Below are 27,807 nucleotides of genomic sequence, written 5' to 3'. Positions count from 1 at the left end.
GCCCCCCCCCCCTGCACCATATCAGGCCACATGACCTCAACATGGGGAGGGTCCTTTGCCAGGGGGGTACCTTGTTCCCATGTCGATGAGGACAAAGGCCTCATCCCCACAACCCTGCCCAGTGTTTGTGGGTGTGTCTGGGCAGGGGGCTTATAGGAATATGGATGTCCCCTTTTATGAAGGGGGCACTCAAATGCCACCCCCCCTTGTGAATGAGTAAGCGGTATTTGTTACTGAACAAGTCCTGTTGTGTCACGACTCGCTCCACCCTTTGTTGACATTTGGGTCAGAGCTGTGTATTTGCAGCGAGAGTTCGCCTGGATCGGTTATGTCGGTGGGCGTCCCTGGCTAAAAAAATCCACAACTACAGTCAGATTGCTGATCCCGGCTTAAAGGTTCATTACTATCCTGTGAGAGGGGCTGAAGATACTTGAAGGTAGCCATCTGCCTGACCTACCTAATGTGGCAGAGTTCAAAGATACTACAAGAATCTACTGGGGTTAGATAATTCTTTGCTGCTGTTTTGGGTATCCTGTATACAACCCTCTATTCCCTAGACATGTGAGCCAACAAGCCAGTGGGGTGCCTGGGAATGGTCTACTTTCTGCAACCCTCATAAATTCTAGTGACGGCCATGTTTATCTGAACCATACCCTTAATTGAGCTGGTAAGGTCCTCCATGTGTTTGATGCCATTCATTTTATTGAACCAGTGTCTTATTATGGATGGTTGCTTAATATTTTATTGCATAAAGTGGACCTTCACTTGTTAAAAATAAAATTTTTGTTTCTGGTGTCTCCCCCCTCACTTCTCTACAAGTGAAAGTTTTCTCATTTTTTAAAAGGTTTTTTAACTTTTTTTGGGGCTGCAGCCCAGCACTTCCTCTTTGTTTGCTTAGGTGAGAAAGACATAGGAGCTCCCCCACTGCCTTCTGGGATGTTCCCATCACACAGTCCAGGAACCAGTTTTACTGAGGGGCTCATGCGTGCCATGAGATTACACGCATGTGCAGACATGGCGCTATTTGGGAATAGGCAGAGACCGACAGCACATCTGCACACATGTGAGGTGTGTGCACACACTTCAGTTCTCTACAAGGTCCAAGATACCAATGGCATATGTGCGCATGTGTGGAGTGTGTGCGGCTGTATCATAGGTGGCAGACCTGGCAGAGAGCTGAGGCATATTTGAAGATGACAGTGTAGACGAAGAGCACTGGGAGGGGTATATTAAGGGGCTGATGTTTCTCTAACACTAAAAGTAATGTTGACGTTTGGTGGAGGAGGGTGTAAAGAATGAGGCACTGTTTTATTATCTGTTCCTATATTATTATACACTATATTGCCAAAAGTATTGGGACACCCCTCCAAATCATTGGATTCGGATGTTCCAATCACCTCCATGGCAACAGGTGTATAAGATCAAGCATCTAGGCATGCAGACTGCTTCTACAAACATTTGTGAAAGAATGGGTCACTCTCAGGAGCTCAGTGAATTCAAGCGTGGTACCGTGATAGGTTGCCACATGTGCAATAAGTCCATCCGTGTAATTTCCTTGCTACTAAATATTCCACGGTCACCTGTTAGTGCTATTATAACAAAGTGGAAGCAACTGGGAACAACAGCAACTCAGCCACGAAGTGGTAGGCCACGTAAAATGACAGAGCGGGGTCGGCGCATGCTGAAGCGCACAGTGCGTAGAAGTCGCCAACAGTCAATAGCTGGAGACCTCCAAACTTCGTGTGGCTTTCAGATTGGCACAACAACAGTGCGTAGAGAGCTTCATAGAATGGGTTTCCATGGCCAAGCAGCTGCATCCAAGCCTTACATCACCAAGTGCAATGCAAAGCGTCGGATGCAGTGGTGTAAAGCACGCTGCCACTGGACTCTAGAGAAGTGGAGACGTGTTCTCTGGAGGGACGAATCACGCTTCTTTGTCTGGCAATCCGATGGATGTGTATGGGTTTGTTCAATAGCTACAGACCTCCAAACTTCATGTGGCCTTCAGATTGGCACAACAACAGTGCGTAGAGAGCTTCATGGAATGGGTTTCCATGGCCGAGCAGCTGCATCCAAGCCTTACATCACCAAGTGCAATGCAAAGCGTCGGGTGCAGTGGTGTAAAGCACGCCGCCACTGGACTCTAGAGGAGTTGAGACGTGTTCTCTGGAGTGACGATTCACGCTTCTCTGTCTGGCAATCCGATGGACAGATCTGGGTTTGGAGTTTGCCAGGAGAACGGTGCTTGCCTGACTTCATTGTGCTAAGTGTAAAGTTTGGTGGAGGGGGGATTATGGTGTGGGGTTGTTTTTCAGGGGTTGGGTTTGGCTCCTTAGTTCCAGTGAAGGGAACTCTTAAGGCATACCAAGACATTTTGGACAATTTCATGCTCCCAACTTTGTGGGAACAGTTTGGGGATGGCTCCTTCCTGTTTCAACATGACTGCGCACCAGTGCACAAAGCAAGGTCCATAAAGACATGGATGCCCAAGTTTGGGGTGGAGGAAGTTGACTGGCCTGTACAGAGTCTTGACCTAAGCCCGATAGAACACCTTTGGGATGAATTAGAGCGGAGATTGCGAGCCAGGGCCGGCCTTAGGTATTTAGGCGCCCTGTGCGAGAAAGCTTTACAGCGCCCCTCAGTGACCACACCCTTTGGTGGCCACACCACCAGTAACCACACCCATTTCCCCCAATATCCACACCATTCAAAGACTCCTATTTTGTTAAGCCGCAAACAAAAATATATTAAAAAGTATGATAAAAATAAAACTTTTATTCAAAGGCATTAAACTTGTCGGCACAATATAAGTATGCTTATCAAATAAAACAACAGAAGGCAAACAATAAATGTCAAACTAAAATAGAGTCTAAAATAGAGTACAAATAAAGTGTCAGGTTGTCATGCCGACCCTTTTTTCAAGTAAGTATATCTACTTGAAAAAGTAAAAATAGAAAACAGAACACAAAACCTAGACTACATGTAAAATTAATGAATTACTATATGTCCGAATATACGAAAAATGTATTCAGGCACATAATAATTTGTTTTAGAATGTGCGGCGGCCATGTTGGTCACCGGCGTGTTCTGTGAATGTGTGCCACCATCTTGGAGGTGGGGAGCATGACGTTACATGACGCCACACGCCAATATATAGGCGCCGCCATCTTGGTGTATACATAGATATACACCAAGATGGCAGCGCCCAACACGTGCAGTGTTATATGACGTCATGCGCCCTGCCTCCAGAACATGCCAAGTTTTCACTTTTGTAAAATAATTTTTTACATTTTTAAAATATTTTTATTAATTTATTTATTTTTTACTGTTGGGGGGGCTTCAGGGAAATATTAGGGGTCTAAACAGATCCCTGACATTTCCCTTTTAAAATAGAAATTGAGGACACCAAGTCCTCAATTTCTTTTTCTGCGGTCTCAGCCCTCAATGAATGGGAAGCACTCAGTACAGAGGTTCCCATTCATTCAGACACTGATAGTAAAATATTTACTATCAACAGTTTCTGAATGGGGAGGAGCCTCTGTACAGAGTGCTACTCCCCATTGAGGAAATCCAGAATGAACAGGTTGTAATGTAAATCACAGCCTGTTCATTCATAACTGGGGACACATAGTGCTATGTGTCCCCAGTTAGTTACAAACACTGGAGGGATCAGACGATCGCTACATTGTTTGTCCTTCTCACACGGAGGATCGGTAAGTATTTTGCGGCCGCACAGCTCGCACACCCCTGCGTCCAACATCAGTACCTGACCTCACAAATGCGCTTCTGGAAGAATGGTCAAACATTCCCATAGACACACTCCTAAACCTTGTGGAAGCCTTCCCATTAGAGTTGAAGCTGTTATAGCTGCCAAGGGTGGGCCAACTCAATATTAAACCCTACGGACTAAGACTGGAATGCCATTAAAGTTAATGTGCTTGTAAAGGCAGGCAGCCCAATACTTTTGGCAATATAGTGTATCTACAACTTACTGATCAGGCTAATACAACATGAGCTGTAGCTATAACAATCTTCATTATTTGTTTCCTGAAAGCTGTAGATTTCAAGGGTTCCTCCATGGTGAAGAGGTTGAGATAGGCTGATACATTGTGTGCTTTATCTATACCAGGGTGCCAATGAGATGAGGAATAACACTACATCTCCCAGGTATCTCCAGCAAACTGCTCAACCAAACTTCCAGCTTCCAGACTGTAGTGTACTACCACGTCACAGCCGCCATGACCTTTGACATTGCGAACTGCCTTGTATACCAATCCACAAAGACTGGTTGGCTCTGCGCAATAATAACCCCGCCCACACGACTGCTACACCCACCATTCCATACACAGCGAAACCGATGTCTATTGGTCCCGCCTCCCATTGGTTTTCTGCGGCTTATTGGAGAACAGGCTTGCTTATCATCCATGAGCTGCCTGTGATTGGTGTAGGGCTGTGGTTTCCAGGTGTCGTGGTAGGCTGCGTTACCACGTCAGTGAAGTTTACAGGGAAGACTCCAGCCGGCTTCTAGCCGTGGCCTGCGGTGTGGTGGTCGCGCTGTTGGTCAGCACGGATTGTTTTGTATGTGGCCAGCAGCCCACGTCCAGTCAGTAACCCGGGGAATCGGTGCCAACATATTTCCGTGCTTCAGCAACAGGAGCTGAATGTGAAGCCAACGTCACCGCCGCTGCCTAGGCCGCCATCTTGGATTCAGGGTCAGTCCCACTGACAGGTAATAGAGAACAGCAGTTGGACTCTAATTTATACTGTGTCAGGGATGCTCAGGTGAACGGTTCTATTCAGTGAAGGTACATTGAAAACAAGAGCTCCATGCCGGTGTCAGCTTTACCCAGTGTCCAGAGACAAATGCCTCTGAATGGTGTGTGCAGTTCTTGTCACTTTGCTTGTGGGTTAAGGTGTATGTAAGCCCAAACTCTAAATCTCATAGAAGTTGAACTCCAGGCACAGGGACCATCATTTAAATATACTCCCCAATAGCCGCAATGGATATTGAGCCACTTTGTGTGCACTTGATGCCTCTGCAAAGCCAAATATTACCTTTGTAAAAGTAGAACTAAAGGCCAAATGTGTTTTTCTTTTATTTTGGATATAGTAAGGGAGGGTTATAACCCCTGTCAGCTTTTTTCTTCCATTTGTATTGCACTGGGGAGATTTCCCATAACTTCCTATCCGATGGCAGTGGCAGGAAGTGAGAAGAAATCCACGGTGGCCTCTATAACAAGTATCCTCATTGGCAGATTTCTCCTCTATTCATGTTGTAGTGACTGTTCACAATTTGGGATTTTCTTTTACGGTCTGAGATAATGGTCACAGGGACAAATGAAGAGGGTGACATCATCACTGTGCTGTATATGACATGAGCAGAGCCACTACAGACTCCCTGCAGAGAACTGCAAGAGGGGCGGAGACAAGACCAACCACCCTACACAGAAAGAGACTGCATCAGTAACTGGTCTCTATTACAGGAGGCTCTTGCACAGAAGCAAACTATCACTTTATTGTACATGCTGATTCCTGCAGTTGAACGATTGAATCCCAGTACCCCTCTTCTTCTCCTATTGCCAGTCCACCACATTCAGATCCATTGTATCAGAAGAGAGGCTGGCGCCTAGCACCCCCATGCCAGGTTGGGTGCCAGCCAGGAGACAGACATTAGAGGGAGGACAGCAGGAATTGGGTAAGCAGAACTAAGAGCCCAACAATACCTGAAGCTAGATCTGTCTGAGTGTCACTTCCGAAAGCTGGGCCAAGTATAAATGACCATGGAAAGGCAAATAGTGAAAAAGCACTACTGCACAGCGGGATCCTGGGAGTTTACAATTGTTTTCTTGCTGGCAGCCTTCAGAAACGGTTTGTCTTTCCATGTAAATGTACATTTCTTAACTATTCAACAAGGGATTCATAGAATGTGAGACAATTGGGTTTAACTGCTGTCTTTAGGAGGAATTGGACAGTGGCAAACAAGGGAGCCATTGGCTAGCCAGCTATGACCCCTCCCACTCCCATGATGCTTCAGCTTTTTGCTACTGTCCTAGGAAGATAGTTATCTTTTCTCCTTGGTTGAAAGGTATACCCAATGTTTCATTCTTATTAGGGATGCACCAATACCGTTTTCTTTTTTGTTTTTTTTTATCAAGTACTGATACTTTGCTTTTGGTACTCATTGATAGCGAGTACCAATACCGGTGCTTCCACTGCCATGGATCCAGCTCCCCGGACAATCTGATTGCCAGAGAAGCTGGCTCCATGTTGTCTAACCTGTTTGAGCATGGCTGGGAAACCGGCTTCCCAGACAATCAGCATTGAGCTGGCTGCCTGGCCAATCAGGAAGCCAGGGGGTGAGTATTGACCCGCCTTCCAGCTTCCTGATTGGCCGGGAAGCAGGTTCATGCTGATTGGCTGGAAGGCCGGCTTCTCAGCCAATCAGCATCAAGTCGGCTGTTTGCCAAGTCGTTGCTAATTGGCCAGTCAGCATGGAGCCGGCTTCACGGCCAATCAGGAAGCTTGGAGGCGGATAATTTCTTGCCGCCCAGCTTCCTGATCGCACAGGAAGCTGGCTCCATCTTCCCCTATGGCACGGCCGGTCGGAAGTTTCGTTATCGGGGAAGGTATCGGAGCATTTGGGCTAGTATGAGTACTCGCCCAAATACTCAGTATCGGCACTGACACCGATACTAGTATCGGTATCTGTGCATCCATAATTTTTATTTAAATAATATTTTCTTCATTGTGTTGCAGCTACCGGAACCGGCTGATACTCAGCGTCACCTTGAAAGCTGTACCTGAACCCCGTCATGATGATGTGGGACCTGCCTGTAATGTGACCCTTTGGCACAGGGATATTCTTTTAGTGCTCCCCCAACACCTAGTGTACTGGTTTGTTAGCCGCAGAGCAGGTCCAGGGTTGTGATCCTGATTCCTAAAGACTGCCTTTGAGGTATGCCCCCAGCAGGGGCACATAATGCCTGGAATGTGCTTATCGATACTTCGGTACTGTTCTTGTTCGCCACAGAGCGCTCTCCAGGCCTGCGACTTGCCCCTTATGACCATGGCAGACTATTACTCTTTGCCCTGAATGGGTTAACATCCCAATCATCTCAGAGTTTACTAATCATATGTGCTTTATTAATCTTCATGATACAGATTTTACGATGAGTACAGGTCCCACCTTTCTGTGTTTTATGGTCTAGTGAGTCTAAATACTGCTTTTGTTAAAAAAAAACCCCCAAAAACCTGAAGCATGATGCAAGGGCTGGCCGATGCCTTTTTTTGATCGCCAGTGTTTTGTTTTCCTCCCAAAGTAGTCTCAGATTTTACTGATCCTGTGTCCCTTCATGAACTCCACAAGACGGATTTATCAGTACACATATTTTTGGCCTGCTTTCAGGAGCTTTAAAACCCTGCTGGGGAAACTGACACTTCTGGGATCTCCTGGTACTTTGATCTCCTGGTACTTTGCAGCTCTCACTGGTTCCTGTTGCTCCCCAAGTCACTACTGTCTCCTGTAATTAGTGGAGGACAGCAGGAGGTAGTGTTGGTTTCCCAGCAGGGTTTGGGGGACCATTTAACAGCATAAAGCAGAGTTTAGCAGTACAGTGAGGTAGGTATTTTGTTTTTTCCTTGCAGGTATGGTCTTGCTTTATTCTTTCTCCTCAATTGACAGGGTCACTTTAAAACTACAAGTTGCATCCTTGTAGGGCTGCAACAACTAATCAATTAAATTGATTATAATCGATAATGAGAATCAATAATGATTTGCTGCCGCCGCTCTGCTCCTCCGTTCTACTCCGCTGGGGCTGGCTGCAGCGGTCTGTGTCCCTTTCAATCCCCGCTGCTCTCCCCTCCTGTACTGGCAGAGGCAGCCACACGTTACAAGCTGATTGTACAATTGCTTTTCGGTCTACCAACAATTATCTAGTGCAAGGGCCTGCCTGATTGGATATACAGTAAATTGTTTGGATACGTTGGGTAGGTTCTCCATATTACATGATTTTGGGATGTACGGAATAACTTTTTGTTACCACTGATGATCCCTAATAGAAATTTGTACCATATTATGTGTGTCTCAGAAAATGGCTGGCTGGAGGGACGGAAAAGGAACATAAGACAGGGTTTGGTAAAGATGACGAATGTTATCTCTGCGCAAGTACCCTCATTCCCTACAGGTCCAATGTTCAACTCATTTGAGCGAACCTGTTCGAATGACCCCTTTGCGCCGGGCCTAATCACCCAAATCTATGCCCAGGTGCTGTCGAGCATAGCACCCCCTAATCCTAGTTGTATGTTAGCCTGGGAAAAAGATCTGGGCAGACCTATAGATGAGGATAGCTGGAGCACCATTTGGGAAGTGACCAAGTCTAGCTCGCAGAGCATGCAGGTGCTGGAAACCAACTATAAGCTCCTCTTCCGCTGGTGCCTAGCAGGCTGAGGACGTTTACTCCAGGCCATTGGTCAATGCTTCCGAGGATGCGGGGAAGTGGGCTCCTACATCCATACTTGGTGGCACTGCCCCACTGTGCAGTCCTTCTGGACCAGAGTCTTTGCCTTTATGTCCACGATCAGGGCTCTCACACTGACGCCTGACCCAGGAATCGCTCTACTTAACCTGCCCCTGAGGGAATGACACCTGAACACAAGTTCCTGCTTCATGGACCAACAGCAGCTAAACAGATAGTGGCAAGGTCATGGCAATCCTCCACAGTTCCTTTTGCGGAACTGGAGCGCCGACTTCACTGGTTCTTTGCCAATGAACGTATCACAGCACAGCTGAACGATAAAGTCCCTCGTTTCGAATTGATCTGGGACCCCTGGATTCAGCATCTACAGGCTAAATCGTTTGATGCTAGGTTACTGACACACTGACTCCAGGGTGAGGATACCCTCCCACATGCCCTCTCAACAGAATTGAATCCCTCCCAAATCTCCCTTAACCCCATCTACGTAGTAACGCTGAACCCTATCCCACCTCCCCTTTTTCCACACTTCCTGATCCTTTCCTTTCCCCAAGGCATGGCGTTGGGTGGTGTACAGGTAGTACACGGCCCCTTACATTCGCCAGCACTTTCACCTGATAAATTCACCACATGCGATGTTCATTGTTCTAGTTTATTATTTCTTAAATGTTTATAGGCAACCGTTAAACACACAATCACTGTACAGTGCCCCCTGGGAAATACGAAGACTGCTGTTGTTGAAATTGGGGATTCCGTAAATTACTGTCATGTCAACACACATAAATGTATGCACCTCTTGTACTCGTATCTTACAGTGTATTGTACAACAAAATAAAAATCTTCTTGAAAGAAAAAAAAAAGATGACGGATGTACGAATCTTATGTCAGTGGTCTGGACTGACACCCCTGTTTTAAAATAACAGGGGCTGGGCCTTGCTCATAGTTTGTGCCACACTTAGATGTGCCAGATATTTCCTTTGCTCCTGGTGACTGAGCAGGGCTTGTGGGATGATGGAGCAAAGGGTATGGTATGTGCTGCTGGGCAGAGTGCATTAACTGCCTCCGGGCCGGCCGTAGTAAAAAAACGGCCAGCCAGGAGCTCTCTCAATCTGAGCGGACGTCCGCTCAGACACGCCCCCTTGTTTGGTATAAAATTCATTTCAGTACAGCGTTGCATGACGGAATAAACGTCAGTCAAAGTATCGCAGCGCTGAATACTGAAAAATGGCCTGGCCAGGAAGGGGGTCTAAACACCTGGTCTTGAAGTGGTTAAATAAACTTGTTGGTTTTGCCCTCCACAGGCAACTCACAGGTTTATAATAAAGCAGAACTTTAGTTTTAAACAAACATTTTAAACAAACTTTTATTTCTTGCAGAGGAGACATACTGAAGATGATGTACTAAAGGATTTAGTATAAATTGTGTCAATATTTACTTCAGTTATCTAGTCATGTGTAGCCATGAGGTGATAAAATAAGTAAACAGGGATTTTCTTTCACATGATTGGATCATTTAGGTAGATTTTCACACCTATTAATGTATGAGCATTCTCAAATCTTTAATTAATCAGCCTCCCTATGTCTCTTCTGCAAGAAAAGCTTCTTACCTTGCTGTTTACAATCTTGACTACTGTACAATCCTGGCATCTGCTTGGTGGCGGGTTGAATGAACTCTGTGCGCATATGTGAGAGTTACTTCATCCTAGGCTGGCCAATCCAGATGGCTGAAGATGCCGAACCCAGAAGAAGACCTGGCGAAGATGTTGCCCCAGACGAGGTAGCTTGCAGACATCGCTGCTAAGTTGAATTCCGCTTTAAAGTGGAGTTATGGCCAAGTCAGGAATGACTTGTATGATGCATTTTATCACCAGCATTATAGTGTCTCGATCATAAGAAAATCATGGAATCTGTGATCCTGAAACATTGGCTGTTTTTGGAGAAGATTATGATGATGTAAATAAATTACCTTTCTAAAGCTGTTGGGGGATGTTCCAGGTCTGCAGTGGTCAGGAATCTACCAAAAGTGGTCCTAGGAAGGAAAACCAGTGAACCGGCGACAGGTTCAGGGGTGGCCAAGGCAATGTGGGGAGCAAAGGCTGGCCTTTGTAGTCTAAGCCAATAGAAGAGCTAATGTAGCTCAACTTGCTGAAAAAAGTAATACTGGTTCCGATAGAAAGGTGTCTGACCACAGTGCATCGCAGTTTGTTGCATATGGGGCTGCGTAGGCACAGACCGGTCAGGGTGCCCATGCTGGCCTGTGCCCGCCACCAAAGAACCCACAATGGGCACATTAGCATCAGGTCTGGACCACGTAGCAATGTTCTGGTATGCTGAATCATGCTTTCTTTTACATCATGTGGATCGGTGGGTGTGTGTTTGCTGCTTACTTGGGGAAGAGACCAGGATGCACTGTGGGACGAAGGCCAGCCGGCAGAGACAATGTGATGCTTTGGGCAATGTTCTGCTGGGACACCTTGGGTCCTGTCATTCATGAGGATGTTACTTTGACACGTACCACCTACCTAAACAATGTTGCTGACCAAGTAACCCCTTCATGGAAACGGTATTCCCTGATAGCAGTGGCCTCTTTTGGCAGAAAAATGTGACCTACCACATTGCAAAAAAATGGTTCAAGAGTAGTTTAGGAACACAACAATGAGTTTGAAGTGTTGACTTGGCCTCTAAATTCTTCAGCTCTCAATCCAATCGAGCATCTGTGGGATGGGCTGGAAAAACCCAAGTCCGATCAATGGAGGCCCCACCTCACAAATTACAGGAGTTAGAGCACTTTTACAGAGGTATTCCAATCAGGTCTGTCTGTCTATTTTTCAGGCAGATTTGATTGGAAGCCCAGTGTTAAGGTGCCCATACACTGTGCGATTATCGCACGATAATCGCAGGAAATCCCACGATCGTACGATAATCGCAAAGTGTATGGCAGGCGTGCGACCGTTTTTACTGTATGGTCGCACGTCTTTTGTCTAAGGAGCATGTTCGAAAACCAGCTGAAAATCTTACGATTTTCGGCTGGTTTGTGGCATGCTCGGGAGATAAATGCCGAATGGGCCGGTGTGCACACTGCTCGATCAGCATTGCGGTCATCGGAAGCCCGCCCCTCAGCGGGGCGGGTTTGCGATGATCGCAAGTACGATCTGCCTGTCCAAGATGGGCAGATAGTACGTTTTTGTTAAATTACTTTACAACCATCGCAAGACTAAGGTCTTGCGATGGTTGTAAAGTGTATGGCCAACTTTAGACTGTGGGCAGCCAGGTCTAAATGGACTTGCATCATTACCCCCAACTCCGGCCAGGTCCAGAAAACCAAACAGAAGTTCCGTTTTTGGCAGACCTGATCGCTAACAATGTCATCCGTTGCAAACTTCTCTGATTTGGTAGGGGATCGTTGCACGGATCCACTGCTGATCATGACTGAAGGTGTCCATGTAAAAGTGGCCCCAAAGGATCTCTGACGACTTGGTGCAAATACCACAGCATATAGTGGAGTCCATTCTTCGATGGGTCCGGACTATTTTTGTGAAATGGGACCTACTCAACAATAGGCAGGTGGTCATCATTTTATGGCTGATTGTTGTGTATGTGTTTTTCATTTTTGATGCTTAACAGCTACATTAATTCAAAAGAGAGTTTTTGTCGTTCACGTTAAAACTACAAAATGTACTATTTTACAGGTCGGTTCATTTTTCATTTGGGGAAGGCAGTCAACCTTGGCAACAGTCTTCTTCTCTATTCAATAAGCGAGGACACTTGTAGTTTGTTGATTCAGTGATTTAAAACCTGGCTAGCAGAGTTTTCTCTCTGTAAAGATTCCATAATGATATCCTTAAGATACTTAACAGGTTGAGCAACTCTTATCCAAACCTGAACCCATGTGCCAATCTTTCATGATGATGGTCAACATGTATTTCTAGTTCCCAATGAGTGATGCACTGACAGTCAAAATCTTGTGTCTCCATTGTGTATTTTCTGCTCGGGGAAAATTCAGTGCTGTGCTCATCAGTTGTATAATGAGAGCGCTCAGCATCTACTTTGCTACTTTCACCACCTTTTGGCTAATTAGCCCTGATGACAAGCGCACAGCCCGGAAATAGTTATTTCCTTCAATTACCTGCAACGAAAGACATCACTCATTACATTTGCTAAGCTTGGACCACATCTTTCAAGGCACCAGAAAAGGGTAAAAGCACAATCCAGTTGTGAAACCCCCTGATAGATGCATTAGAAATCTTGTAAGTTCATGTTTTAAAATAAGGTTACATGATCCTGCCGGATTGCTTCCCATTTTAAAAGTTGTAGCCTAGCAAGAGGGATCACTGCAGGGACTCAAGTTAATGACGTGCTATAGTCCCATGACACTGGTAGGTGATTTCCTCTGCACCAAACTCAGTCAGTGTGGCCAACCTGCCTCTCTGGGAGTGAGGAGAGGTGGACAAGCACCGTCGTTTGTTGGATTCTGCCATGGCATCTTTGGAAGTGGCAGAATCGCTGTCATTTTATTGCACTGCTACAGCAGCAGTCCATAGGAACTGTAAGCCAGATAGTGACAGAGGTTTAAGGCTTGATATACCAAGAATGCCCGCTGAAGATCAGTAATGTGAATAGTAAACACATTGATAATGGGTAAGGATTGCTAGAGATGAAAAACATTTACCTTGTTAGATAGATAGATAGATAGATAGATAGATAGATAGATGTGAGAATATACATGTGTATATGCAATCCCAAAATGTATCATTTTTAATGGAAACTTTTATGTACGTGCTGTATGCGCACACATGCATATATGTGCGCACGTGCATAAAATATGCAGAAATTCCGATCCGGACGCATCTTGGTTCTTTTTTTTTTTATTTTATTATGGCCACCTTTAATTATGGACATTTCTTTCTTGATAGTACACGCTAGCATTGTTGTATGATTTCTTAGGCTAGCCATACGCTTTGCAATCTGAATATTCTATCTCTTTTCACTCTTCTGTAGATCCACCAAAACTATGTTGTAGAAGCTCTGCCAAAACCATACTCCATTTGTATCTAGTTAGGTACATCATTGTTGATGGATCTAAATAAATTTGCTCAATCAGATTGCAAAGTGTATGACCAGTTTTAGGATTGCTAATAATAATATTGTGGTTATCCTAGTTTTTGTAGGTGGTTTCCCCCATGTATCCCAACCTGGAGATTTGAACAAAAATTGTTTTTTTTTCCTTCCAGATTATATTATATTTGTCACATTTTAATGGTTTCATATTTTAAAAAAAAATCTTGTTACTAAATAAATATTCAAGCATCTATTTTACTGATATCACAACTGAGCTTTTTTCTAACAGAATTGTTGTTTGTTTTTTATTTAAAGGGTTGTCAAAATGGTGGACAGAAATATCTACATAGTTCAGGGTGAAATTAGCACCATTGTTGGCGCCATAAAACGCAATGCGCGATGGAGCATGCACACTCCTTTGGTAAGACTTGCATACAGTTATGTCTACGTTAAATGCATATATGGTTTAAACATGCTCTCTCGTTAAAATAATTGTGATCCAGCCTGTACATGAATTGTAATATCCTTGTTCCAAGGGATGTCTTGTATTTCCTATTGTGCACATTTGTATTATTTTCCATCAAACTAGTGGTTATTTAATTGGGCTGTTCCACAGGTCCCTCCATAGAAGTATGTTACAAGTATGCACACTAGTTACTCGACCTACAGTATTCTGGAGGGACACACTAGCTTTAGCTAGTCTGTTAAAGGAGAACTATGGGGTTAAGGCTTTTCCCCATAGTTCTCCTCAGGGTAACGGGAGGACACAAACTAGCGTCCTCCCGTCACCCTAGGCTCAGTATACCGCGAGCTGTTGCTCGCGGTATACTTAGACGCCGCAGTATACCGCGAGCTGCTGCTTGCGATATACTGAGACCCCGCAGCTGAAGCGGATCCCGACAATTATGTCTAGATCTGCCCAGCTGCGTGACTGACAGCTGGCTCTGCCTATGTAGAGGCAGAGCCAGCTGTACCCGCCCCCTCCCCCGTCCGTTCCGCCAGTCAGTGCTGACGGATCGGACCGCGGAGGGGGAATCCAGCCACTCCCCTGTCACGGCAGAGAGCCATGACAGGATCGAGAGGGGAGCGAACGCCAATATGTGTTCGCTCACCTCCCGATCTACTAAGCCGACCTGTGACAGTCTCATTGTCACAGGTCGGCTAGAACTATGAGGTGAGTGAAAAGCACTCACCTCATAGTTCTCCTTTTAAGCCTGGAAAGCCCTATTAAACCCAATAGGCGGAGCAGACCTCCGTCGCAGGTAATTGAGTACTGCTTATGTGCAGGTTTTCATTTTAAAATACTAAAATAATGCCCACTACTTAGGTGTGTTGTAGCTTGTATAGATCAGCCTCTTTTCACCTTTTTGATGCTTTACAAACACAGCTCAAGTCAGTCTACAGTTCATGTCAGTGGGTAAGAACTTCTCTGAAGTATGTCAAGGTGCTTGTTTAAAATGTTTTGCTCAGTTACTATTTATTTCTGTGTGCATATGACAGCTGGCCACTGCTGGAGGAAAGCAAGACTTCCTTACATCTTACATTTGCATGTCAGAGTACCTGGCATTCACTTGCATATCTTGGGTGTGCAGATGAACAATAGGGACACATGTCCATTTTTTTTTCCATATGCTATCAATTATTCAGATACTTCATAGGAGTGGTAGATGAAAGCAGCGAATACAAACATACTGGGGTGGTGTGTGTTGGGGGGTGACGAGTGAGAAAGAGAGAGAGCACAGTGGTTCACTGGTTTTGCTGATGCGGTAACTATAGTTTCAAGCCAAACCTCAGGAAAGCAACTAAATATGCAGCTAAAATACATATGAGAATTGTTTTACCTAAGAAAATGAATGGTATGTCTATGCAGTCTTGTGATATGCAGAGCCAGGCTAGTGACCTGACCTAGCCTTTCTCTAGTACAGTTGAGCAATACAGATTGGTTACCTCCTTGTCCCCAACCTGTAATTGGACAGTACAAAAGCAGCAGAAAGGTGAATCATCTTGATCTCTCCTCCTATCAGCAAAGTCCTTGTCGGCAGATCTGATTACAGGTTCAGCTATAACTGTAATAGTTCCACTAATATTCAAATTCCTGTTGTGATTTCATAGGGATTCTTATTGTAAGGAAAATCTCAACTCCTCCATATAGATCTCTCTCATGCCCTCTGAAAGTAACATCAGCGTTTTCCCAAGTCATGCTCCAGGATGGTCACATGATATATATGCTCTGCCTACCTACAGAAAAACACACCCACAGAGAAGTTAAAAGCTCCAGCCCCTCGGTTTCTGTGTCTTCTGCATTATCTGCAGGCACACGAGTGCAGCTGTGTTTTTTATGTATTTTTTTTTTTCTTCCCTTTTTTTGATTTGCCGTAGGTGCTTGGGGTTCCCTCTCCCTGCGTGCCCATAACTAGCCTGCATGTCAGGGGTTCATTTTGGTGGATGACTCTGAAGGAGGAACATTTCACCTGAAAACATAAAGGTTGAAAAATGCTTCTAAATGACCCCAGGAAAACATGCCGCGGCGGGGGATGCTTCTGTTGTCTGTTCCTTTTACCTCAAAAACAGATGTTACACCCTCAGTTGAAGAACTTGAACCTAGCAGCATGGGTCTGGGATGGAGCATGCGCCTAACTAAAGGATTGTCTTCTGGGATGGAGTATGCTCCTAACTAAGGGATTGTATGAGGAGATGGTGAACAACCTGCTTAAAAGTAGGAACAAAGTTACTAGGGCCAATTACCTGAAGAAAAAAAGTCTACCGATCCTGGGCCAGGTTGGGCAGGGCAGATTGGCGCACAGTACCTACTTTACTAGAATCTCTTCAGAATGGGACAGATAAACGTCTTTCTGTAAACCCCTTAAAAGTACAAACTGCAGTATTGTCCATTTACCTGGATCAATCGTTGGCGTCTCTCCTCCTCATAGGGAGATTCTTTAAGGCACTGTCAAAAACTCACCCATGCCATATCCTGTCTACCGTAACCCTTGTTCTCTCAGCTCTTATGAAACCACCCTTCAAACTGCGCACAGACTTTCCTTTAAAATTCCTTCCATTGAAATTGACTTTTTTTGTGTAGCCATCACCTCTGCAAGGCAGCTTTAGTGAGTTACAGGATTTTTCAGTTAATTAACCTTTTTTTTTTTTTTACATTGTTTACGAATCCTATGCTCATTCTCAAAGTATCCTTCACATCTCATTATTCACAGACGATGATTTTTCTCACTTTGCAATAATGCTAGCAATAAGAGGTAAGAAGCCTTTGCATCGCTGAATGTTAGAAAACATATATTGTAATATTTAGAAGCAAGGATAAACAGAAAATTTGAACACCTACATCTCTGCTCATCCTGTTTGGAGGAGCCAATAAAGTGAAGCAAACTTGCAAAGTTTCTATAGCATGGTGAATTCCATCCACACTTCGCACGCTTGCTTTCTGCCTCCTGGGCCCAAAGGGCTGGCGCCTCCGTCAAGCACATTTGCAAGGCAGCTACCTGGTCAAGACCTAATACTGTACCTTTTTTATTAAGCATTATAGATTTGTCACAACATAGTGCAAAATAGAATCATCATATCAATGCGTACTTATCCTGGTTTCCTCATAAGCTATGCAAACATACAGTTTGCATACATGTAGTGCAAACATGCAGTGACTAAGCAAGACTATATGGCAGAAGTAAACATAATCAACTGCCAAGATGTGCATCTTAGTAGTCTCTCTCGTGACTATCTTGGAGGATGACTTGGGGAAAGCATGAATTATTACCCCATGACTCTTTTTCTAGGATGGTAGTGAAACCCCCCAAATTGTGGCATTTTATTTTGGGTTGTCCTTTTCAGGCCTTTTGGTTTGCCTTAGAAATACTGAAGGGCTAGGGCTGTTAGGGCTTAACATTTCTGTCCTAGCTTTTCCTGTAGGTAGGCAAAGCCCATCTCTCGTGACTGTCCCGGAAGATTCCTGGAAAAGGAGTTGCCAGTTAAAAAAAACTTTTTTGTGTGTTTTTGTCCTGTTGACTGTACTTCATCAGCAGCCACCATGTATCAATTCAGATATAATTGCGTTTGGTGCCCCACTGCCAGTGAAAGCTGTGACTGCTTCAATGGAACAGGTTTTGTTGGGGGAAGACCAGATAAGGAGGGGTTTGTGGTAGGGGTCCACATTTAGTGTGACACTGAAAACCCCTTCAACGCTTGTGTTTATTTTGTTTCCTTTGTGTTATGTGTTTTCGCTTTCATTTTCATTTTTTTTAAAATTTTACCTAGGATGAAGAACAGGACCCTTTGCTACACAGCTTCAGTCAGCTAAAAGAAGTATTGAATAATATCAAGCGTGAGTATTAACCTCATTGTGTGCAATTTACAAAGATCTCGGGCTCCGAGAAGATGCAGGTGAGCCTGGGAACCATTGCAGTGAGGTGGGGGTCAGGGACTGCCTGCCGCCAGCTGTAGAAGTGGTCTAATGGATTTACAGACACCCAGATCACTTCTATATTACAGAGTACAGCCAGCTTAACAATTTTCAAACTAGCTTGTTTAACCCTTTGATTGCCATGGCCTGTAGGATATGTCCTTGGCAGTCAAAGGGTAACGCCCTTATCATTGGATACTTAAGTGGCACGTGGCAACTTGCATAGCTGCATGTTAGTGCCTAGGTTCTCAGCCAGTATTTTTATTTTTACTTGTTAAAAAACTTAAGGGACTCTTCACATCATTTATATTGAATAAGGGGACACTGGTAATGAATGCATCTATGCCAAGCATGACATGGGATTTTTCAGAGAAACACTTGTATGCATATATGCTTTATATACATTTGAGATGCTTAAAACACAGCATTCACTTGTTACTGACCATCTAATTAACAGTATGCACCTAAACCACCTAAACCTTCACTGCACTCCCTGTCCCTATAGTAAAAATAAGTTGGGCATTCACTGGTAAGGCCCGTTATCCCCGAGTCAAATTCTGCTGCTGCTGGCCAGTTTTACATTGCTGTATACTCTGCAGTATCTTAATTCATGTAGTAAAACCCTGGCCTGTACTTTGTTGTACATTTCAGCTTATTATCCCTGATTAAACATGCTCTGCTGCTGGCCAATTTTATGCTGCTGTAGCCTTTGCAGTATCTTAACACCTAATGAGTGTGCTAAATTGGGCAGCAGTAGGACAGTTTTTTGCATCAGTGAGAACAGTGACATCCCAGCAAACTATTGGCCAATTTCTTTCTGCTGGTCAAACCAGGCCTGTTTCCTCTTAATGAAAAATCTGGCATCTCTTCTACAGTGTGTGCACAATTAATAGGCAAGTGAGTATTTTGACAAAATCACCATTTTTATGCATATTGTCCTAACTCCAAACTGTATAAGCTTGAAGTCTTATTGGATGTTGGTGTATCAGGTGACTTGTATTTGTGTAATGAGGTAGGGTTTGGCCTTAGAAGACCAACACCCTATATCAATGTGTGCATAATAATTAGGCAACTTCTTTTCCTCAAGCGAAATGGGCCAAAAAAGAGATTTAACTGACTCTGTAAAGTAAAAAAAATGTAAAAAGTATTTCAGAAGGATGCAGCACTCTTAAAAATGCTAAGATATTGGGGTGTGTCCACAGAACCCTCAAACATTTTGTTGCAAATAGTCAAAAGGGTCGCTAGAAATGTGTTGAGAAAGAAAGACGCAAATTAACTGCCAAAGTTTTGAGAATATTCCAATGTGAAGCTACCAGGAACCCTTTATCCTCCAGTGCTGTCATATTCCAGAACTGCAACCTACCTGGAGTGTCCAGAAGTACAAGGTGTTCAGTGCTCGGAGACATGGCCAAGGTGAGGAAGGCTGAAACCCGACCACCACTGAACAAGACACTTAAGTTGAAGCGTCAAGACTGGGCCAAGAAATATCTGAAGACAGATTTCTCAAAGGTTTTATGGACTGATGAGATGAGTGACTCTTGACGGACCAGATGGATGGGCCCGTGCCTGCATCAGTAATGGGCACAGAGCTCCACTTCTACTCAGACACCAGCAAGGTGGAGCTCGGGTACTGGTGGGCTGGTATTAATAAAGATAAGACAGTTTTCAGAAGACACTTTCTTCAAGCAGTGGTACAGGGAAAAGTCTGCGTCTTTCAAGAAGACCATGATATGTATGCAGGACAATACTCCATCACATGCATGGAAGTTCTCCACTGCGTGGCTAGCCAGTAAAGGCCTTTAAAGATGAAATAATAATGACACCTCACCTGACCTAAACCCTATTGAGAACTTGTGGGCCCTTCTTAAACGGGAGATTTACAGTGAAGGAAAACGGTACACCTCTCTGAACAGTGTCTGGGAAGCTGTGGTTGCAGCTGCAGAAAAAGTTGAACATCAACAGATCAAGAAACTGACAGACTCCATGGATGGAAGGCTGATGACTGTCATTAAAATGAAGGGGGGCTATATTGGTCACTGATTTTGTTTTTGAAAATGTCAAATGTTTATTTGTAAATTTTGAGTTGTTTGTTCTCACTTTAACAGATGAATATAAACAAGTGAGATGGGAACATTTTTGTTTTCCATTTAGTTGCATAATAATCCTGCACACTAATAGTTGCCCAATAATTGTGCACACATAGATGTTCTCCTAAGAAAGCCAAAACCTCACTTTTACTTTCTTAAATATTTAGGTTTGAGGTTTATTAACATTTTGGATTGACAGAGCCCTGTAGTTGTTCAATAATGAAATGATTCCTCCGAAATACAACTTGCCTAATAATTGTGCACACAGTGTATAACTACCTGAAGAAAGCTTTTTTTTTTTTTCCTTTTTTCATACTGGTTGGGGTTCCGCTGTTGTATGCAAGTCACGCTAATTGTCAAAGAATATGGTTATATTTTTTTTTTGTCCCCATGTCGTCGTCTTCTTTTTTTATTTTTGACAGTAGTTTCCTATTAGCCCTAAATTGACCAGAATTTACTAACTGGATTCGCCCTCCAATAGACCTAAATGGGATTTGCTGCTAAGTTTGGATTAACTGAATTTCAAACGGAATTCGCTGAACCTTCTGTGATTGAACCCCTCTACTTTGTTTTTTGGGTTACACAGAAGAAACGCCTATACTGGTACAAAACCAACTGCTAGTTACGAAACTATTTTTTCTGCCCAGAAAGGTGGCAAATTGTGTTCTGTATCTACTAGTCAAACTTGGATGCTGCCTCTAAATGCTATTATATCTCTGGAAGGAAATGCATACAATCGTAGAGCCTGCTAACACTCAAACCCTCTTACCAGATGACTCCATACATACCAGTTGTTTTTTTATTTAAAATCCTAACTGAATTTTATCCCTGATTCCTCTTGGCTAATCTTTGCAGTTATCAGGTGAGATGTTCTGGTCAGATGTGGACTACAGACTTCACAGAATAGCTATATTTAAGCTCAATATGACCATTTTGCCATGTCCCTTGTCCCAACTTCAGACCTGACAGGAATACTGTGGTCACAGGCACATTTCTGTTTAAGCTATAGAGGATGAAAAAGGTGTGATGGGATACAATGTTTTGTAACTTCCATGAGTACTTTCCTACTTGAGAACTGTTAGGACTGTCTGACCCTGCCCTATAGACAAGAGACTCTCCTAATTCAGTAGTTTTCCAGGCAGATCATAAGACTTCTTAAGACTTCATAAGAAGTCTTATCTTCTCAGTGGACAGCCTCGTGTACCTTAACTCTTTACACACACACACACTTTTGAGCACAGTAAATTCTCATCTTCACTGACTGACTTATTGGTTCCTAATTCTGGCTGACTGCTTTCTTGATTCTGAGAAGCGTTAATATCTTTACATACATCTAGATATGCTTGTATAAGGCCATATATAACACACTTTTTTTAAATTTCCTTTTGCTCTGTGTCCTTAATGAGAGAGCAGATTTACGGGAGCAGGTGGGCATAGAAAGGTCAGAGTATTCCTCGTGGAAGCTGCACCTGCTCTACTGTACTTTGGAAGCAGGAGCCGAGCTGGCAATGAGCTGGCAGCGTTGCTGTGTAAATTGTTTTGTTTTACCCAACTCTGTGCAAACACTGCGACACATGGCACCATAGGAGCATCATGCATACCTTTTGCAGTTATGTTATTTTATTGGGGAAAGAAAAGATTTTACGGTCTGTATATTTTCAGGAAAACAATTCTCACTCTGTCCTAAACAGTGTGTGTGTATGATGCATGCGTGTATAAAAAATGTTTACCTCTCTAAGGACCCATATACACCTTTTGTGGTGCATTAATGTTTGTTACGTTTAGGCAGCCCATACGTTTTTAATGCAGACAAAAAAAGAGATCCCCAGTTGTTTTCAACCCAGCACACCACAAGGCATAGTGGTTTTCTGCAGTGTCCGTGTTACCCGCTGCTGTATTAGTGTATAGGGGTGCCATTTAAAGGGAATGGCATTGCAGCACACAGAAGTATACCTGGTTTAAACCAATATAATAGTGTGAATAGATCCTTTAATGTGCATGTAAATCAAAATTAATTGTTTTAAGTTTTGGATAGAATGTGCAAGGGATATAAACTGTCTGGTTTTAATTGCTGTCAGTATTGGTCCAGTATTGTAAGTGATGGCGTAATCCCACATTTTTAGGAACAGGGGGTGAGAGGATATCTTGCAATGGGGGAAACTATACTGGTGACAGCTGTCTTGGAAGGGATATTCCCTTGCTTTGAGAAATCCTCTCTTACATCCTGCTCCGTCTTTGGGACAGAAAGTTAAGGGCAATCTCCCCAATGGGACATCGACCGAAAAATATTACCACTAGCGCCATATTAGACCCCTCCGTTTGAATTGTTGCACAATGTAAACCCTCAGGTAGGTACCCCCTCTGTCTGGTCTACTTCTGGACTAAGGATTGTCTTCAGTTCACTGAAGGCTTATCGTCATTGCTATATTGTGAGTACTATTCTTGATTTTATATTCAATTAATAAAGATAGCTACACTAGGGAAGGCACCCCTTGTTTTGTGTTTTTGTCAGAAAAATAATACTGTCTGGGGTATTGACCATTCCCTTCACTATCCAGAATTGGCTTTACAAACATTGTCCATATAAAGCAGGATTAAATGATGGGTATTTTGTATTGTTCATTGCTGTAGTTTGCCCCACCTGTTGCCACCTTTCCTCTGCTAGTCATTGAATTAGGTGGCTTCTAGCTTCACTGATAAAGTTTACACTGATCAGCCATAACATTATTATATAGAAAGGTGTCTGAACACACAGTGCATCGCAGTTTGTTTGTATAGACACAGATCGGTCAGGGTGCCCATGCTGACCTGTGTCCTCCAACAAAAGTTCCTACAATGGGCACGCGAGCATTAGAACTGGACCACAGAGCAGTGGACGAAGGTGGCCTGGTCAGAAGAATCGCATTTTCTTTTAGATCATGTGGTGGCTGGGTGCATGGTGTCACTTACCTGGGAAAGAGATGGCGCTAAGATGCACTGTAGGGAAAAGTCCAGCTGGCAGAGGCAGTGTGATGCTTTGGACAATTTTCTGCTAGGAAACTTTTTTTGGCCCTGTCATTTATGTGGATGTTACTTTGACACATACCACCTACACTATAAAAATTTCTGACCAAGTACACACCTTCATGGAAATGGTATTCCCTGATAGCAGTGGCCTCTTTCACTGCACACACTGCAAAAATGGTTTGAGGAACACAAAAATTAGTTTGGATTCTCCCGATCTTAATCTAATTGAGAAAAACCAGGTCCGATCCATGAAGGTCCCTTCTTGTAACCTCCAGGACTTTAAGGATCTGCAACTGATGGTTTGGTGCCAGATACCGCAGCATACCTTTTAGAGGTCTAATGGAGTCCATTCCTCGATGGGTCAGGGCTTTTTTGGCAGCAAAAGTGGGGCCTACTCAATATTAGGTGGGTGGTCATACTGTTATGGCTGATCGGTGTTTATTTCCTAGAACATTGTGCCACACAAAGCAAGGTTGACAATTATTCTACTCAGAGTTTTCACTTTTATTTAAGATCCTTTTAGTTTAGGGTGTTTTTTTTTTTTTTTTAATAGTCTGTGTTCTTAAATGATTCCTTCCTAAATCTATTATGGATGCAGCTTACAATATTCTGATTAGCTCTGTTCAGTACCAGCCCTTCCCAATCCGAGCATATTGCATATTTGATCAGGTGGAGCCAGAACAGCCACAGTCATTCTGTGCCCTTTAGAATTGTCAATATTATCCTTCTTTCTCTGTCTGCTCCTTTGGGCTTTTAGGGTCGGTTTATAATTTTTGGGATTCTCTTCAGTGTCTGTAATACATTTTGTTCATTATTTAACCAAAAGCTGCATAATGAGCACGGAGAAGTAATGTAAATGTTAGGTGTTGTTTCAGTGGATTGCTTGCCCGTTCTCCTATGTACTGTTTTTTAACCATTTCTTACCTCCTCCTATAATGCTAGTTTGATTCATTTCATTTGATTAAAAAAAAAAAAAAACAACCTTTTTTTCTTCTAATATGATAATTTAAAACTCAAACCCATTATTTCACATTCATCTTAGTTGTGGTGGAAGTAGTTTTTGCTTTTCAGAGAAATTTTCACTCTATCCAAAACCAGGAGCCCAGTTATAATTCGCTATATGGCTACTTTAAAAAAAAAAATAAAAAAAAAAATAAAAGCACATTTATAAGACATTATCTTGCTTCAAGACTCCAAACCAAGTAAGCCCCATTCAAATGAGTGGGAGGGGAAAAAAAGTGTGGCGGATAGTACAGTCACATGACCATCGAGTCTCTCAACCAGTCATGCAGTATTTTCTACTGCGTTGAGTAGAGAACATTCTGTAAGACACCACAGGCTCCACACTTTCCACAACAGAACTTCATTAAAACAAAGTCTTTCTGCCAAAAAAACTTCTACTTGTGGGGCTGAATAAAAATAAATAGAATATAATATTGGGGAACCTGTGTTTGGGTACTTCTCCTCTTCAGCACCTCATAGATGCTCTGAACCAAGATGCTTTTGTTTCTGCAAATCCATAGGAGCTTTTCTACCTGTGTTTTTATATATATCTATATATATATATATATCACTTATACAGTGCTGGGGAGTGCACAGACACCGCTTATGTTCTTAAACTGAATGCAAGCATACCAGATTTTGGGTATCCCAGAGCAGATTGGAGACGGTGTGCAGGCATCTGCTAACTGTTGTATGGGTAGCTTCTTTTGCTTTTTCTAAAAGTTCTCTTTTAAAAGAGGCTGGGCACAAACACCTTACTCTGGGCATGTGGTTTAGACCATCATCTAAATTGCATATTAGATATTAGCTGCCCTCTGAACTTCAGAAATCCTATAGTAGTCACACGCATATTGATATGATCATTAAGTCAATTTCTTTGATACGACTAAACTGATTAACACCATATAAAAATCAGAAACCAGAGACCCTTTATTATATCTATTTAGAGAGCTCCCAATCAATTTTGAGTCTGCTGCATCGATCAGCCACAGCAGATATTGTCATTCTCTTCTATCATGCTAATATCCGTGTGTGAGCCAGAGAACAAATTGTAACGCAAATCATGTCTGTTCTGTATGTTTTTTGTGTCCTTTGAATTTTTATTGATGATGAACCACTTGTTTGTGATCCCTTGGATCAATCGTAAATCGCTATGTATATGGCCACCAAAGACAGGGCCTAATGTGTAAAACTGTCAGTGGGAGTAATCTTCTGAACATTTTCAGCGTCCAGTCCGCTTTAGGGCCTGTATCGAATGGTCAAATGCAGTGTGCGTTTGAATTTAGTTTGGGATATATTTGAGGTCATTTAGAATTAATTGCTGGTGCATTTGCCCTGCTTACGCTGCTTTTGCATTAACATAGACCACTAAGGGGGAAGCAGTTCTAAAGTGAAGGCCTGCTGACATAGGCCTCTTTTTATTGTTTTAACTGTCATTTGCATTGTAGGTTGGAATCCAGTTACTTTCTTATAGGTCCTGTATTTACAAGATATCTTAAGGCTGGGTTCACACCTAGGCGTTTTTCCGCACTTTCGTACTCGCGGAAAAACGCTCAAACAGGGAAATGCCATTATTTTCAATGTGCATGGTTCCCATCTGGGCGGTTTTCCGCGAGTACGAACGTGCGGGAAACCGCCCTACGCCCAAAGAAGTACATGTACTTCTTTGGGGCGTTTTGGTCGGGCGGTTCCATTGGGATACAGCCAAGTATCCCTCGGAAACGCGCGTTTTTCACGCGTTTTTTATCGCGAATCGCGGTAAAAAAAAATGCGCGAAAGACGTGCATATTCAATCCGCCTATGTGTGAACCCAGCCTCAGAGTTCTAAGCAGTTCTAATGTAACATTTGGCACTGTACTCTTGATATATATATTTTTAAATTTTGCTTTGAACGTAAAATAGTTTAATGCAGTGTTATTGTGTGGCCTTGTGTGCATAGGTGTTGCTGTCAAACGCTGGCTTTTGCATTCAAACACAAATTACAACAAGAGGCTGTGTATGGCCTGCCTTGACTTCAATACAAACCTATCTAAAGACCTGCTGCGTCCAGAGAAATGCAACACAACACAAAGCAGGTCAAACACAGCTTCAGAGCTTTTTTTTTTTTTTTTTTTTGTGTCGAAACCCGGAACGAACAAGAGCTTTTATCCACCCTGCACCATTGAGGTAACTAGGAATCCGTTGACCTGTGTTTTTTGACGTATGTTTCAAACGCAGGAGAATGTCACTGAACAAAAGCCGTGGGGCTCAATGCACATAACATTTATACATGAATAATGATCTTGACTTTAGCCATGTGACTGTAGTTTTCATATCCCCTTGGACTTTGTGAATTGAGCATATAGTATTACAAAATGTACAATTTGATTGTGATTGCATAGAATATTTCTACAACCTATTTGTTTCAAAGAATGTCATCTTTAACTTCACTCCAGTGCATATTTTCCGACACCTCCAATCACGCTCTGAACCCTATTTTTATAACCTGGATTCAATCTACTTGGCTCAAGTATAATTTTTTCCCCCTGAAATACTGAATTGAATCTATTGTGATGAGATTTTTGTAAAGTTCTAACATTGCAGGCTTTCTTCATTTTTCTATGAACTTATTATTAGGCCTGAATCCTACAAATGCAAAATTTTATCTACAGGAAACTCAGTGTGACACTCAGTGTTTCCCCCTCCCTGTGATTCTGTGTAACATGATCACTAAACACCAGCTCTGCCTTTAGACACTACACTGTCAGTTGGTGGTGGATGGGGGGGTTGCCACTATGTATACAAATGAATGGGGGAGAGAGCTCAGTTGTGACTTACACATATTGCTTGCAAAGCACAGAGGTGGCCATTTCCATGAAGCTATGAAGAGGAAAGCTAACAAAAAACATAGGTTTCTGTGTTCATATACAGCAACTGCATGTGTCTGCTTCATGTAAACTCGGTGTACATTGCTGGCATATTCTTTTTTTTAAAATACCTACGCAAAGGTGGAAGTGGGCTTTAGAAACTGTTTTCTCTGCTCAACATTTTTTTCAGCTTTGGTAATCTGGTTAGGGGCCCTTTAAATTTCAGTGTAGGCATTTTGTAATAAAAAGTATCATAGTATTGTAATAACTGTAATAAAATCTAGAGGATGGAAATGTTAAGACAGTGGAGTAATCTATAGCATCTTGTCCTCTGATTAGCCTGACGTGTTCTACTTGGCTTCCTCTATAAATTGTGCGGGTCACTCTCACAGTCCTTTCAAATCATTCTGCTGGTGAAGGGTGACGTCTTGGCTTTCTGAATTCCTGTATCGTGGCAAACTGTGTTATGGTAAACGACATAGCTGCCTTTCAGCACTGTATAAGACAGCTGTTTTTTCTGACTGTAGCTGCTGGGAGCAGAAACAGATCTTCAGCTATTTGAGATGGATCATATGAACAAGTACGAAGACTAGCTGAATTTTCAAATGTATTTAGGGTTTAAGAAACATGTAATCATCCATTAGCTGGATGCCTGTATGAAAACATGGTGTTCCTATACCCCACCGTGGATGACAAGGGGACCTTCTAGATATTTATTATCATAACATAATAAATTAATGGTGGAATTACATATGTATTACAAGACAGGACAACAAATAAATATTTTTGTAAAAGCATCTACTCTGACGACTTTTTGTATATGTGGATAACATTGCTGCCTCAGTTATGTGCTATAATGGCTATTTTCTATTTAAATCATTTTAGTCTTTTTTTTTTTTTTTTTTTTGGGTTTAAATTTTTTATCTC

General features: G+C 42.9%; 1 protein-coding gene across 1 annotated transcript in view; it reads left to right on the top strand.

Moving 5' to 3' along the window:
* The first annotated feature begins 4,451 nt into the window (after positions 1–4,451).
* GBF1 (golgi brefeldin A resistant guanine nucleotide exchange factor 1) overlaps positions 4,452–27,807 on the top strand; it is a 183,760-nt gene continuing 160,404 nt past the window's right edge. The window contains exons 1-3 of the mRNA XM_018554593.1: positions 4,452–4,729; positions 13,845–13,949; positions 17,795–17,861. Coding sequence (XP_018410095.1) covers positions 13,854–13,949; positions 17,795–17,861 — 163 coding nt within the window. The 5' untranslated portion in view covers positions 4,452–4,729; positions 13,845–13,853. The remainder of the gene's footprint in view (positions 4,730–13,844; positions 13,950–17,794; positions 17,862–27,807) is intronic.

Source organism: Nanorana parkeri, unplaced genomic scaffold, assembly GCF_000935625.1.
Source record: "Nanorana parkeri isolate BGI_ZX_2015 unplaced genomic scaffold, ASM93562v1 scaffold165, whole genome shotgun sequence".
Taxonomy (NCBI): domain Eukaryota; kingdom Metazoa; phylum Chordata; class Amphibia; order Anura; family Dicroglossidae; genus Nanorana; species Nanorana parkeri.
This window is presented reverse-complemented; position numbering and strand designations above follow the sequence as displayed.